The following is a 16,979-nucleotide window of genomic DNA, read 5'->3' as shown; positions in this document are numbered from 1 at the left end:
TAAGTCCTTCAGCTTTTCAACAGAAAAACGTCACTGACCCAAACATATCGACTTCTAAACAGATGGGCCAAAATAAAGAAAAATATTACAGTATAAGAGCGTCAGTTGGTATTAATGTAGTCTTATGTAATATCACTATTTTTGATAGGAATAAATGAGTAGAAAATCAGAATGGCATTGATCATAGCTGAGTCAAGCAATACATAGATTTTAAAATGCTATTAAAAAGTATACATACAATGTCATTCATGTGAAAGTCAAAAAGGAAACATACAAATTCTAAACTGAACCATGTATTCGTTATGTGCTGTTTAATTTTGGTGATATTTTAAATACTTTCTAGTTTAAAAAAATACTCTTAAACAAAACCAGCAACCTATGTCACCATTTCAAGATACTATGGGAAATATGTGGCAGAGGTTATCCATGTATCTACTAACCTTGAAGATAAAAAGGAAAAACAAGTTTAGAAACAGATGTAAGTGCATGCCGCTCTTTAATTCATCTGGCCCAAGAATGCAGAAGAGCTGATGGTGGACATTTAAAACTGTTATCATAGCATCACTCAGCATTTCCAAAAGAGTACTCCAAATACTACTATTCCACAAGATACTGACAGGCATTCCACATTCACATATTCACACAGGCAAGATTCAATAGCCAATGAGTTGGGAAAAACTGGATTAAGTAAATATAACAAGTTTCTTTATTGCAGGACTTCTCAGAGCCTTCATCTAACATTAACTTAATGTATGGCATTCCCCAACTTAGTTTTTTCTTAGGTTATTTTATGGGACAGATGTTTCACAGAACACATTTTGGGAAACGGTGTTCTAACATCACAATTTTTATCATAAATATGCTTCTAAAATATACATTTTTTTAATGTTCTGTCTTTCATGGAAACTGAATTATTAGGTGTCCCCCACATTCTCTAGAATGATGGGGAAGAACTAAGCTCAATGGTGGCCACCAAGTTTCCAAAGCTGAGCTCCTTTCTAGGTCAAATATCATCATACACACATACACACAGTCATATAAGAGGGCAAAGCAAATATTTAAAGCCGAATGAGGTCACAGTTCTGGAAGCCCCAACTTGCACGAAGGGGCTCTGAGATGTACCTGGATGTTGTAGCAAGCTCGCTGCTGAACATGCTTCTGTGGCTGGACGTCACTCTCCACCCCCAGAGACCCGACCTCGGTCCTTGAGGCACAGGTGTCAAGCATTGAAAACTGAACAGTAGCAAACGGATGCCAGTCAGAGGGAATCTCTTGGTCTGATCCAAGTTCTAGTTTGTATGACAGACAATGGGGATGATCAGGACCTTGAAAAAAAAACCAAATAGTCAAAGTATTTCAGTGACCACTGAACATTTCTCCTAAACATAAAAGGCACTCGTTTCTCTCCTTAATAAGCAATTTCATTAACACTGTGGCAGTGAGAATTCCATTTAAACAACACACCATCAAAATCTACCATTTTGCACTAACTGGGGGAAAGCTATCTGCAATTTTAAGTACTAGCTTTAAAAGAAGTATGACTTTATTACTATATACATGCATAGATTAACTCCTGAAAATGTTGTTAATTAGGAATAGTACTAATCTTTAATTAAAAGATAGGAGTCATATTTATATTATACACACTTATTTGGCTACAGTGTGCTTAGGACTTATAGAAACCACTTTCTCTTAAATAGATTAAGCTCTTATAATAATTCTTAATTTATTAATTTTTTTACCATTCTATTTATAGATAATGTGAAAGTAAACTTCAGCCCAAATTAGGTCATATTATTGAAAAAGTCTGATTTTTAAAAGTTGGTGAAATTTTATTACATTTCAGAAAATATGCCAGGCCAACAATTTTTTTCAGTAGAATGGATTCTTTTTCACTACTGTAATTCTCACTTATCCTTCCAAAACGCTTTGACTGGAACAGATGTACAATGTGAAAATGGGCATATTGGCCTTCAATATTTCAATCTAATATTTATTGTCACTCAGTTCAATTTGTCATTTATTGAGCATCAACACTATGCCAGGCTGGGCTCTGTGCCAGACCCAAGGATATTAGAAAGACTCAAAGATTTTAGATGGGGGTCATAGTGTGTGTGTGTGTTTTATAATGGAATAAAAAATATTTTCACTGTAATCACTGCAGCAACTTTACACATGTTCTGTGATTCTGTTGCATTGTTCATAACATCTACATATCCAATGCAGCTGTCTTTACTGAAATAAATGTACGAGATAACAGTAATTTCAAAAGCCAGATTAAATTACCGTACCACCAACATAGCTGGAGAAAGAACATTGCTATCAGAACATAGCTTTAGGCACAAAAACAAGAGTTTAAAGGACTTTACTTAATTCTTAAAAGATAAATTGCCTTTCATTCCTTACACCCTGTTTCTTGTAGAGAGACTAATAGAATTCTAAGGCTATAAAAGGCCTTGAAAAGTCATCAGTCAATTAACCAATGGATACTCATTTTCTGTCTCCACACTTACAGCTAGGGTAGGACAACAGCGGCCTCTGAGGGGCTCTAAACACCCCAGAGCACTGCAGGCAAGTGATAACTTCATTCACATACACACGTACCCAGAGAGACTCCACACTCCATTACTCTTTCTAGTCTTCTGTCTGCGGTGAGGATATAGTACATTCATTTACACTTAATTCAGGCCCTCTTCAGTCCTGTTATGGCAAAGTGGTTAAAAACACAAACACTCGACCCAGATTGCCCAGAGTCCAATCTCAGCTCTGCTACTTATAGCTATGTCAACCTAGACAAGTTGATTATCTAAGTCTCAGCTTGTCCATCTTAAAATGAGGGTAATGATGATAATCTGAACTTTATAAAGTTGTGACGATTAGCCAGTTGAGACACAGTAAAGCACTGGACCAGCAGTATTCTGTAGTAGTATAGATGGGCTGAACATACACTATTACTTTGCAAAGTGCTATTCAATTATCCAATATTATTATTCACTATAATCTTGCTAATAAAGGGGCTGAATTCTATCTGTTTAGAGTTGAAAATGATACTGGAGATGATGTGCTTGATATTCACATTTTATAGAAAAAACCTGTTCTCAGAAGTTTTGCAATGAAAATTGAAGAAAAAAGATTAAACCTGAGTTGAAGACCTAGTACTCCAAAAATGTTAGAAACAAAACGTTTCTACCTGCTTGTCTTAAAAACTGGTAAAAGATAAAAGAGAGCATTATTTTTTTCCACAAAGAAAAAAAGTGATTTATTTTGCTGAGTTGCTTTGTCAGCTTTTCTATCCGCATAAAAAGCGGTTAGACCAAATTCACAAATTGATTGGCAGAGGCAAATGGTGCAGAAAAACAGAACCGAAACACCAGGAGGCTTTAGTTTGGGAAAAAAACAAACAAAGTACAAAATAACCTGTCTTCTGGGGAAAAAGTGACACCCCTATTTTTTTTAATCATTTCTCGATGATTCTGTTGGTAAGAGAAAACAAACTTCTGAACTTATGCTTCTAACATGCAGAATTCTGGTCTTAATCAAGAGTTGCTACGTTTTTGTGCCTTTTATTTTTCAGTCACTTTTAAATTGGGGATAAGATGAACTAGGTATTTTCCAAAATCCATTCCTATTCAAAAACATGATATTCACGCAGCCCAGCATTACCCCTGCAACACTGGGACTTAATTTCATGTGAATTTAGGGTCCAAAAGGTTGCTGTGGACGGTTACCCGCATTCCACGAAAGTGGCATCTCCAAGCCTTTCAGAAAGGAAAAACAGAGGATTGGGCCACCACATAGGACCTAGGGCTGCCACCAAGTGTGCAGGAGACCCAAGTTCAAACCACACCAGCGTGTGGAAGGATTTTACTGTTGACCAGTAGGGGACCTGTTTGGAGGAGGAGCTCAGGAGCAAGCAGTCATCCTGGATAAGCTTTGCGGGCTCTAAAGACCCAGATGAAGGCTCCACTACATTAACTAGCTGAAAAACAGATAAACACAGTGAACACAAACTAACAGGTGTCGAGACGTTGCTAAACCTAGTGCAGTTGAGTGGCCTTTTCTGGCATTCCTCACCCCAGAGCTAAAACGATTTCTATCATGACTGGAAAACCAGTAGCGTTATCAGGTACCTAAACATCTTATTTCAGAACTCATTTAATCTTCTGGGCAGCAGAGTAAAAATACAAAATAGCTTTAAAAGAGAGCATTTTTCCTTTCAAGTTTTCTGGTGTATTTTTCCTGGCTTTTGGAAACTCTAAATCCTCTACAGTGTTTAATAACCCAGTCCCTCTTCAGACGTTGGGCTCCGTAAGAACAAGTATCATATCTGTCTCCATCACAATGTCTGACACATTTGAGGCTTAACACATATTTGTCAAATTCATGAATAAATGAATTAGAGGAAATTTGTGTTATCTCAGTGCTGACCACTAGGGGGCAATCTTGGGCTTTGGTGATTATTCTCTCACCCTAACTCCTTTTCTTAGGACCAGGAATGCAAATCACGAAATCTTCTTAGCTCTAGTTGATATCCAGTCCTTTTTGAACCAAAATATCACATATATTAAACTGAACCGTTGAGGGTTGAAGGGTATGAATGGTAGGAGGATGACACAGGCGGAGGGGAAGAGAACCAGCGTGCTGATGACAGAGGGCAAAGAAAAAGAGAAAAACTGGGAAGTTCGAGATCGATATAGTTAATTGACCCTCCACCACTTCCATTCACCTTTCTAATTCTACGCCACATGTATACACCTCCTTTGGCTAACCAGTGTCCTCCTTTGTCTTCAATTCTCTTTCTCCCCCTTCCCCAGCAAAACCTAAGCTCCTCTCTTGTCACTCAAGCCTTAATTTGAATGAAATCTAGGAGCTACTGCCCCAGGCCAAGCTTTGTTGTGAAATGAAAGGCATGCCCACTGTTCAAAGAACATTAAGCACTAACAAGCTACTCTGAGTGTGTAGCCAGGCCAGCAGCATTGGCATCACCTGAGCACTGGTTAGAAACACAATGTCCCAGGTCCTACCTGCTGAATCAGAATCTACACTTTCACAAGGTGATTCACGGGCATGCACAAGTTTGGGAAGGATTTCCTCTCTGCCCCAGCCTTACTCCTTCCATGCCACTTCTCAGGAGAGAAATCAGGCAGTAACCTGCCCGGCTCCCTCTCACTTTCTGCACCACCCTCCGCAGCCCATAGTAGAGCAGCCTTGGGACGGGGCCCTGTGAGCCCAGAAATGTCCCAAGCCCGGCTCAGGGCTGTGGCCTACCCTGTGGGCTCCACCCGACACAGCCCCATTGCCTTTTCCCTGGGCCTTCTCTTCACCCACAGACTGGATCACAACAAAGCAGCTTTGGTCCCAAAGGAATCAGTGAAGTATGACCGTATAATTGACTGAAATACTTGTGAAACGTTGTGTGTGGGCCTGGTGGTATGACAGCCTTCCAGAAATAATTCCTGAAGGCCAAGATCAAGTCCAGCCAGCTTCTCTGGGAATGTCCATTCTTGTAATTGTTCTTGGTGAGCTCAACTGCCAGCAAATGCTTGTGGGAGGGCGATAACAGAGCTCTAGAAGACACAGGGACACACAGAGCAGAGAGGAATGATGTCTGCCTAGGGACCGTCACAGGCTTCCCAACAGAGTGGCCAGGTAGTTAGTTCTCAACCTTGGCTGCGTGGGAGAGCCTTTACAAACACCAGTACCTGGGCCTGAGCCCCCAAGAGTCTGGCTGGTGGGCCATGGGGCCTAAACATGTGTAGTTTTTGAAGCTCTAATGACCTAACATCCAGCCAAGGCTGGGAAACATTTTAAAAGGATGGGTGATGAGAGGTCTCAGCTGTCTCAGCTAACGGCACCATCGCCCACCTATTTGCCAAAGCCAGAGCCCCTGACCCATCCCATCCCCTCCCTTTCCCTTGTGCCTGTAGTCTGTCATTGTCTTGGGGACACCTCCTCTGAATTTCCTCATCCATCCCTCACCTCCCACTGCCATTGTCCTTGCTCAGCACCTCTCACCTCCTCCCAGCCTCCCTGTGTCTATAATCTACTCCTGAATCTCTCCTCCACACTGCACTGCATGCCTGCCTTTCAGAAACAAGGTATGATTCTGTCACAGCCATGCCTGAAAACACCCCGAGGCCCTGTGGACAGACAAACTCTACACCCACAGCCTGCTCACAAGGCCTTCATACACTGGTTTCTTCCCTTGCCACTCTCTCAGTCCCAAAATGTAGGGAGCATCCCCCACCCACACGCCTGTGGTTCTGCTGTTTCTGTCCCCGATGGAACCCTGCTGATTCTTCCACGCCAGGCTTGACCATCAGCTCAGCAGCAAAGCCTTCCCTGGAACCCAGGCAGTTTACCACCCCTATGTCTGGGATCCCTGTATGTTTGTACAAGCCTGGAACACAGCACTTTCCCACAGTGCATTTGGATAGATGCTTCTGATTTGTCTCACCTACTAGACTGCTAAGTTTCTGGAGGGCAGGGATCATGCTTGTGTCTGTATCTTCCAAGCACGCACAGAGCGTGTACCTAGAGGAAATTTAGTGGGTATCTGTGGAGTGAATGAGCGAGCCCTCTTCTCAATAAATTCTTGTTGATTGAATCAGTTCACTACGCCATTAACTCTGGGAAAATGCACTGTTATAAACAGGATCATTTTCACAAGAAGCTTTATACGTTGCTCCACTTGCAAAATTAGAAAAAATGATTGGTCTTTCTCAGTTTGAAGAGTGAGGTTGCGCTGGCCAGGTCTCCTCCAGGGCCTCTTAGAGCAGCTGCATTCCAGCCTCCCTGACTTTCCTTCCTCTTTTGTTTAGCAAAATAAAAGCTAATATCCTGATTTTGTTGAACCCCTGTAAGCTAAAAGTAGCACAAATAACTTTTAGAACAGATCATTTGAAACCTTGTACTCAAGATCTCAAAACTCATTTTCATGGCATGAAGATAGTCTGCAAATGGTTACACTCGCCTCCCCAGCCAAGTTACAGAAGAAGGCAGGAAACACCATCTCTGTGGATTATGTTGTGGGAAATACGGATGTTCCCATCGCACTGGAGCTGACCAGGGTCATCCACTGTGACCGTGCTGCACATTGTGACCATCACCACTTCGCCCTGTCCTGAGCTATCCTCGCTATTCTGGGTACAGAACATAACTAATGTGAGTCCTGAGAACACTGTGGGGTGGATCTTTGTTTTTTTATTGTTTTTTTGTTTTTGTTTTTGTTTTTTGAGACAGAGTCTCACTCTGTTGCCCGGGCTAGAGTGCCGTGGCGTCAGCCTAGCTCACAGCAACCTCAAACCCCTGGGTTCAAGCGATCCTCCTGCCTCAGCTTCCTGAGTAGCTGGGACTACAGGCATGTGCTACCATGCCCAGCTAATTTTTTCTATATATATTTTTAGTTGTCCATATAATATCTTTATATTTTTTTAGTAGAGACGGGGTCTTGCTCTTGCTCAGGCTGGTCTCGAACTCCTGAGCTCAAACGATCCACCTGCCTTGGCCTCCCAGAGTGCTAGGATTACAGGCGTGAGCCACCGAGCCCAGCTGGATCTTTGTATTAATGAAGAAGACTGTAGGTGTCAGGGAGGACAACCATGCAGGGACTTCCCTTCTTCCCAGGGGCCTGTGTCTCTCACCTGCTGGACCCTGTCCGTAGCTCAAGCTCCAATCAGCTGACAGATGTTAAGTCAGCAAACTGCTAGTCACGGACAAGGTGGTCCCGTGCCTTCAGGGTGCACTCCAGGCCTCAAGTGCATTGTAGTCAGGGGCTTACTCTTCCCACTCTAGAACATTACAGTGCCTGTGGAGCAGTGTTCCTCACCCTGGCAACACATTAGGTTCACCTGGGAAGCTCTGAAAATGTGCTGGTACATAGGCCCCTTCTCCAGAGATTCCGATTTAATTGGCATGGAGTGGAGCCTGAACATCAAGATTACCTAAAAGCTGTGAGGCTATTTTAATATACAGGCAGTTCTGAAAAATACTGCTATAGAGCTATCCCAAATAAAAATGCTTCCTCCAAAGTCCACAGGCTGGAGGGGCCTAAGATGAGCTTAAATTTCCCTGAAGGACTAAAGCAGCTGTGAGTTATTTGGAAACAGGGCTCGGCTCTCATTCCTCTTTATCCCCAGCACTTGATGGGGCACTCAGTACACAGTCAGTGCTCGTAAAGGATTGGTTGAATAAATAAATGAATGCATCAACTCAGATCCCCCAAACCTGCCCCCAATTCACCTCTATAGACCTGCTAGAAAACACTCAACCAAAACAGGGAACAGCTCTAATTTCAAATTTTGCTCTTTTACTTTATTATGCCCACCACTAACTTACTATTCTAAAAGAAATGTGGTGCTAGAACTGTCTCTTCAAAGTTCTGAACTCCTAGATTGTTTTCTTAGCAAAATTTTAGAAAAAAATTAACTTGTTTTAACACTTAGGTTGTGTCTACCTAATGCTAAAACAACCAGCTGAGATGGTCAAACAGGTATTTCAGTCAAAGAAATCACTTTGATTAAAAATAAAAGGCAGTCAGCCCGGTGTGGTGGCTCACACCTATAATCCACCTGTAATTCTAGCACTCTGGGAAGCCGAGGTGGGAGAATCACTTGCGCTCAGGAGTTCGAGACCAGCCTCAGCAAGAGTGAGACTCTGTCTCTACTAAAAACAGAAAAAAATTAGCCGGGCATGGTGGCGCATGTCTGTAGGCCCAGTAACTCGGGAGGATGAGGCAGGAGGATCACTTGAGCCCAGGAGTTTGAGGTTGCTGTGAGCTAGGCTGACGCCATGGCACTCTAGCCCGGGTAACAGAGTGAAACTCTGTCTCAAAAAAATAAAAATTAAAAAAAAATTTAAAAAAAATAAAAAGCAGTCTTATTTCAAAGAGTAAGAAGCAAAACCTAAGAAGGAAGTAGTACTGGCTGAGTATACAAAATAATTCAGATATATTCATGGATGACAGATCTTTAAGGGGTAATTACGCAATCTAATCTATGTTAAAAACATTTTTAAGAATTGAGGTTGATGGGTTAATCTCAAGAAGCCCAACCACAGGTATCTACAAATTTTCCCTCAGTGCCACCAACCACAACAAATTCCCAGCCTAGGGTGCTATTTCTTATAGTATTAAAAAAATGTAAAAAGTTAAACTTATCTGGTAGAAATAGGTGTGAGAGGAAACAAATAAACCAGCTGTTTGGCTAAATGTTTCATCTCCCACCTGTCTATGTAAGTGTGGCCTTCGCTAACAAGTTACCATCTGTCTCTGCCTGGTTTCAACCCAAGGAGGAGGAAGCTGAAAACATTTAAGCTATTTCCCAAGAAAATCAAACTGGGGTGTTGAATATTTACTTGAATTTTTATCTGGAAGCCGGTCTATCTTCCATACCACTGCCCGGTAGGCACTCTCATATTTTGCTGACCCCACAGTGACCTGAATGACAGGTTCAGATTCAGGCTCATGGAAACTCCCCAGACATGCCCGGCGGTTCATTTTGGCTTTCAGGGACTTCTGCCTCTGGAGGTTCATGGTCCAGAGGGCCTTGATCCACTGTGACGGGACGGGAAAATGTATCATTATATTGTCACAGGACCTCAAGGAACCAGTGGGGGATGGCTTCTGAGCCAATGGGGCCATGTTGACGAAGGCCTGAAGTTCCACATATGCCCCCTGGACAACCACCACAGACTTCACCGAAAAGGGAAGGTCATCCCCATGATACAAAGTCTTAAAACGCATCAGCTCAAACTGGCAGGCATCCAGAGGTACAAACTTGATGATTCTTGATTGTTCAAATTCTTGTACTTTCACACACTTGTGAAAATGGTAGTCGAGAATATCAATCCCCTTCTTTTCTGGGTCTTTTTCAAAATAGCCTGCATCTCGCTTCTGCAGCTCAAGGTCATTCAAGGTTAAAAAGCATTCCATGTTCCCATTCAGGAAGCAGAGGCACCAGATTTGAGTCATCACAGCACTTTCAACCAATTTTCCTTCTTCTTTTGTGACTTTACCCCAAAAGTTATCCACAATTTCCAAGGAAATTTCTTGCTCCTCGTAGTTCTTTTTTGGTTTTGAAACAGCTGGCAGCTTCACCAGCTCCTCCTCCACAGTAGTCAGAAAGTCGAGGAAGTCGTGGTACTCTGTGGACCCTAACTTCAGCATCTGTTCTATGTCTGGCTCATGAACTACTTCTGTCTTAGAATGGTATTTCCTTTTTTCTGTGTAAGACACGTGTTCAATCTTCACAGTATGGATTTTTCCTGCCACACTAAAGTTCTCAACTTTGGGTTCAGAAAGCCTGCAATGTGGATCAAGCTGTAACTCTTTAAATGGTTTCTCTAATCCCTGCTCATAATACATTTGCAAAATTCCTCCAGGTAAAACTTTCAGAAAAATGGGTCCCCATTGCCGGGAAGACATCATGTTCTTCTTCTCAGGAATTCTCAGCATGAAAGACCATCCAGCTTTTGGCTGACTCCTGAAGAGCGCTTGGGGGACAAAGGAAGAGACAGTGTCTTCAGCATGCAGACATTGCATAGACAGGTTTCCAAGTGGGTCTTGGTTCTCAGCTGACTGTAGATGTTCAAGCTTCTCACAGATATAGTTGAGTGAACATTTATTTAGACTTTTTTGATCAACTGGTATCTCCTTGTCTCTTGATGGGAATATCTTTCTGCTTCCTGGGGGGTCAAAGGTGTACTGGGAAGCACTGCCTTCATCTTTCCAAAATGGACTTGAAAACGCCCAGTCCTCCCGAAAATACTGAAACTGGGGAGCATCATCACCTTGGAACCCTAGACTTTCAGCCTGGTGAGGGCTGATATCATCTGGAAGACCAGTACATGAGTGGTCACTGGGTAAGAAAGCATGGGATAAACAGGTAGGTTTAGTAGGCGGTAAAGAGGAACCTACTCCTGGTGTTGTGAGTGGGCTGTTTGGAGATGATTCTGGAATAGGATAAAGCACATGAGTCCCTGCTTTGGGGATGCCAGGAATACCTGGGAAGTCTTTGGTAGGTGTAGAAAGAGGGGAGTTACTTGGAGGTCCTGGACTGAAGTAAAAGTCTACAATGGGAGAGGAGAGAGGAGTGCTGCTGGTAGAGGAAGATCCACTGGGAAATTCCTTGAGGCCAGCAAGGTTCAGCTTAAGTCCATTTGGTCTACAAACACCTTGATTCTCCAGAGGCAAATTCTTTGACTTTTGAGAAGACTGGAAAGCGGGATCATCCTCAAAGGTGACCCAGTTGCCTGGGTTTGTGGAGCACATCTTTGGGATCAGATTGTGGTCTTGTCAAGGAATCAAATATGTTGCCTCTGTTAAAGAAGAAAGAGAAAATAGGAATATAAAATGAAGAGAAAAAACAAGTTACTAGAGGTCTTTGGTTCTGAGAAATACTTGGATTTAAAAGCATCAGATATACAGATTAACTGAGTTCAAAGAAATGCTTACAAACTTAACCCTTTTGATGGCTGAGTGTATAAAAAATAGTAAACAAGACCCAACTATATGCTGTCTACAAGAGACTCAGTTTAGATTTAAGGACACACATAGGCTGAAAGTGAAAGGATAGAAAGTGATTCCTTGCAAATGGATACCAAAAGAGACCAGAGGTAGCCATATTTATATCAGACAAAATAAATTTTAAGTCAAAAACTGTCACAAAAAACAAAGAAGTACATTATATAATAATAAAAGGGTTAATTCACCAGGAAGATATAACAATTATAAATATATATAAACCTAACATCAAAGCACCCAAATATATGAAGCAAACATTGACAGAACTGAAGGAAGAAATAAATATCCATACAATAATAGTACGAGATTTCAATAATAGAACATCAAGACAGAAGACCAATAAAGAAACAGAGGACTTCAACAACATCATAGACTAAATGGCCCAACCATACACGTACAGAACATTCCACCCAACAGCAGCAGAACGTATATTCCCAAGTGCACACAGAACAAGTCTGAACAAATTTAAGAAGATTGAGATCATACAAGTATCTTTTCTAACCATGGTGGAATAAAACTAGAAATCAATAGCAGAATAAAAACTGAAAAATTCACAAATATGTGAAATTTAAACAAAATACACTGAACAACCAATGAGTCAAAGAAGAAATAAAAAAGGAAATTAGAAGATACCTTGAGATAAATGAAAATGAAAACATAGCACACCAAAACTTATGGGATGCAGAAAAAGTGGTACTAAGAGAGAATTTTATAGTTGAGTGAACATTTATTTAGGCTTTTTTGTCTAAAAGCCTAAAAGAAGAAAGACCTCAAAAAAAAAAAAAAAAAACCCTAACCTTATACTTTAAGGAACTAGAAAAAGAAAAATTAACTAAGCCAAGTTAGCAGAAGGAAAGAAATAATAAAGACTAGAGTAAAAATAAATGAAATAGAGAGAAAAACAATAAAAAAAAATCAATGAAACTAAGAGTCATTACAACTGATGCCACAGAAATAAAAAGGATTATAAGGGACTACCATGAACAATTATATACCAACAAATTGGATAACTTAGAAGAAATAGATAAATTCCTAGAAACATAGAATCTACCAAGACTGAATCATTAAAAAAATATAAAATAGGAACAGATCTGTAACTAGTAAAGAGATTGAATTAGTAATCAAAAATCTACAACAAAGAAAATCCCACGACCATTCTGGCTTCACAGCTGAATTCCACCAAACATTCAAAGAATTAACATTAATCCTTTTCAAACTCTTCCAAAAAAACTCAAGAGAGAAAACTTCTAAACTCATTTTATAAGGCCAGCATCACCCAGATACCAAAGCCATACAAAGATGCTACAAGAAAATAAAACTACAGGCCAATATCCCCCAGTTAATAAAGATGCAAAAATCTTCAACAAAATACTAGCAAACAAAATTCAACAGCACATTAAAAGATTCCTATACCATGAGCAAGTGGGATTTACCCCTGGAATGCAAGTATGGTTCAACATATGTAAATCAATCAATGTGATACACTATGTTAACAGAATAAGGAATAAAATTCATAAAACTACCTCAATAGATCCAGAAAAAGCATTTGAAAAAATTCAGCATCCTTTCATGACAAAAAATGTTCAACAAACTATGAATAAAAGGAAATTACCTCAATATAATTTCCATATATGAAAAGCCCACAGCTAACATCATACTTAATGGTGAAAGCCTGAAAGATTTCCTGTAAGATTAGAAACGAGGTAAGGATACCCACTCCTGCCACTTCCAACATAGTACTAGAATTCCTAGCTAAGGCAATTAGGCAAGAAAACAATAAATAAATAAAAGGCACCCCAATAAAAAAGAAAGAAGTAAAAGTATCTCTGTTTATAGATGACATGATCTTATATGTAGAACACCCTAAAGATTACACACAAACACACACACACACAAATCTGTTAGGACTAATAAATAAATTCAGCAAAGTTGTAAGGTATAAATCAACATATAAAAATCAGTTTTGTTTCTATACACTAACAAAAAATTAACCAAAAAAGGAAATTAAGAAAGCAATTCCATTTACAATAACACCAAAAAGAATAAAATACTTAGGAATAAACATAAGCCAGAAGGCAAAAGACTTGTGCACTGAAAACTGCAAAACATCACTGAAAAAATTTAAAAAGACACAAGTAAGTATAAAGACATCCTCTGTTCATGAATTGGAAGACTCAATATTGCTAAAATGTCCACACTACCCAAAGCAATCTACAGATTCAATGTAATTCCCATCGAAACTGCAATGGTATTTTTCTCCAAAATAAAATAAAATAAAAATCTTATAATTCATATGGAATCACAAAGGATCCCAAATAGCCAACTTGAGAAAGAAGAACAAGACTGGAGGCCTCACACTTTTTGACTTCAAAATATATTACAAAGCTATGGTAATCAAAACAGTATGGCAACTGGAATAAAGACAGATATAGAGATGAATGGAACAGAATACAGAGCCCAGAAACAAATCCATAGTCAAATATATGGTCAAATGATCCTCAACAAAAGTGCCAAGATTATACAACGGGAAAAGATAGTCCCTTCCTAATGATGTTGGAAAAATTGGATATCCACATGCAAAAGATTGAAATTTGATGCTTGTCTTACACCATACACAAAACTCAACTCAAAATGCATAAAAAACTTAAACATAAGACCTGAAATTATAAAATTCCTGGAAGAAAACATAGTGGAACATCTTCAAAACATTGGTCTTAGCAATGATTTCTTGTATGTGACACCAAAGCACAGGCAACAAAAGCTAAAATAAGTGGGACTATATCAAACTAAAAAGATTCTGCACAGCAAAGGAAACAATCAACAGAGAAAAAGGCAATATACAGAATGGGAGAAAATATTTGCAAACCACATATCTGATAAGGGGTTAATATCCAAAATATGTAAGGAACTCAAACAACTCAATAGCAAGGAAATAAAAATCTTGATTAAAAAATAGCCAGAGGACCTGAATAGACACTTCTCCAAAAAGACACACAAAGGCCAAAAGGTATATATGAAAAGATGCTCAACACCACTAATCATCAGAGAAATACAAATCAAAACCACAATGAGATATCACCTCACACCTGTTAGAATAGCCATCATTTGAAAAAAAAATAAAAAAGGAAAATAACAAATATTGGCAGGATTGTGAGAAATTTGAACCTTGTACATTGTTGGTGGGAATGTAAAATGGTATAGCCACTATGGAAAACAGTATGGAGATTCCTCAAAAAATTAAAAATGGTATTACCATACGATCAAACAATCCCACTTCTGGGTATTTAACCAAAAGAACTGAAAAAAGGATCTTGAAGAGGTTTTTGCATTCCCATATTCATTGCACCATTATTCACAATAACCATCAGACAGAAACAAGCTAAATGTCCATTGATGGATGAATGGATAAAGAAAATATGGTATATGCATACAATGGAATATTATTCAGTCTTAAAAAGGAAGGAAATTCCTTTTTAAGAAATTTACTATGTTACAACATAGATGAACCTTGAGCACATTATGCTAAGTGAAATAAGCCAGCCAGAGAAAGACAAATACTACATGACTCCACTTACATGAAGTATCTAAAGTAGTGAGACTAACAGAGCAAAAAGTAAAATGATGATTGCCAAGGGCTGGCAATCAAATTGGGAGCTGCTGTTCAGTGAGTACAGAGTTGCAGTCATGCAAGATGAAAAAGTTACAGAAATCTGCTATATGATAATGTGCATATAGTTAATAATATTGTACTGTATACTTAGAATACTTAGAAATTTACAAAAGTATAGATCTCATGTTATGTGAGTTTTTTTTTTACCACAATTGAAAAAACTGTAATGCTTTTGAATCAATTCAATAAATCTTTATTTGAGTGATTACTATGTAGCCAGATTTTGTTAGTGCTATGGAAAATACAGGAGGAAAAGATTTTAAAAACCCTATTTGTAATAAATTTACAACCCAGTGACAGCCCAAAAATGTGCATAGTTTACAATTTAGAAACATTTTCAAATTCACAATCTCATTTATCAAAATGACCCCATGATTCCTATTTCATAGCTGAGATTACTTGGGTTTAAGTTCATTGCCTAAAGTCATCCAGCCAGTAAGAGGTAGAACCAGGATCATATTTTGTAATGGCTTTATTGAGATATAATTCAAATACCATAAAATTTACCCTTTTAAGAAAAGTGTACAACTCAGTGATTTTTAGTATATAACAGAGTTATGCAAACATCACAACTATTTAATTCCAGAACATTCTTATCACCTCAAAAATAAACCCTGTACCCCATTCTCCCTGTCCTCTAAGCCTTGGAAACCACTATACTTTCTTTCTCCATGAATTTGCCTAATCTGGACATTTCATATAAATGAAATTATACAATATATGGCCTTTTGTGGCTGCCTTCTTTCACCTAGTTTAATGTTTTCAAGATTCATCCATGTTGTAGAACGTATCAGTGCTTCATTTCTTTTTATAGCTAGATAATATTCCATTACGTGGATATATCACATTTGTTTATTCATTAGCTGATAGACATTTGGTTTGTTTCTACTTTTTAGCTATTTTGAATACTACTACTATGAATATTTGTGTATAAGTTATGTGTATCATTTCTCTTGCATATATACCTAGGTGTAGAAAAATCAGGATTTGAACACAAGTCACTTCAGCCCAATCTGATACAACATAAATTATCAAAATTATTCTAACAACACCAGAGGCACAGCACTGACATGGGGCTCAGGTCACCTGAATGCTGAGCACTGCTCTGTCACTCACTAGCTGTGTGTGTACAGCCTCTCCAGACGTTCTGTGATTATACTAGAATGATCTCTGGGATCTCTCCAACTCTAAGACAATTTTATGGTGATTGACATCCAATGAAAAATTTTTTCAAAAGCAGAAATTGTATTACCACTAAGTACCTGGGCCTTAGTGCTGGGATTTTTAACCAAATGTTCAAACTGACAAAACTCCATGAGATCTACTGATGTGAAAACTCAAAACCTGCTGGAATCATGCCCATGGGAAAGGCCTATTTTTCTCCCTCCAGCCTGCCTTCTCGCCTCCCCTTGTGGATAACGAAGGTTCAACCAATGCAATCATTCAAGTTGGAAAAGAGCCAACACAAAGAGCGAGAGGGCCTGGGGCTCGGCCAGGGACAGAGAGCAGCAGTGTTGTCATTTGCTACATCCACACATTCCTGAGGGCACAAAAACACACGGTGGAGCAGCAGCCCAGGCTTGCTGGGTCTCTGGAGGCCATTTCACTGTCACTACCCTTAGGCTGAAGTCACCATAAAGCACTTTCCCTCAGAGCAGGGTTTCAGTGGGACCCCATCAGGAGGCTCCGAGGCAGGAAATCAGCAGCAGTGTCTCTTGACCCATCCCCATCTCACCCTCTTCAGAAGGAATCCAGCAAAAATAACTCCTCAGATAGGGTGAGAGATCA

The 16,979-nt window shown here is 39.6% G+C and overlaps 1 protein-coding gene across 5 annotated transcripts in view; it reads right to left on the bottom strand.

Annotated features, from left to right (window-relative positions):
- Positions 1 to 16,979, bottom strand: part of STON1 (stonin 1) — a 103,052-nt gene that overhangs the window by 57,349 nt on the left and 28,724 nt on the right. For all 5 annotated transcript variants that reach the window (XM_045549568.1, XM_045549563.1, XM_045549564.1 and 2 more), the window contains exons 2-3: positions 9,355 to 11,316; positions 1,123 to 1,325 (exon numbers count right to left, since the gene is read on the bottom strand). In XM_045549568.1, coding sequence (XP_045405524.1) covers positions 1,123 to 1,325; positions 9,355 to 11,269 — 2,118 coding nt within the window. In that variant the 5' untranslated portion in view covers positions 11,270 to 11,316. The remainder of the gene's footprint in view (positions 1 to 1,122; positions 1,326 to 9,354; positions 11,317 to 16,979) is intronic.

Source organism: Lemur catta, chromosome 4 (genome assembly GCF_020740605.2).
Source record: "Lemur catta isolate mLemCat1 chromosome 4, mLemCat1.pri, whole genome shotgun sequence".
In the NCBI taxonomy this organism is placed as follows: Eukaryota; Metazoa; Chordata; class Mammalia; order Primates; family Lemuridae; genus Lemur; species Lemur catta.
This window is presented reverse-complemented; position numbering and strand designations above follow the sequence as displayed.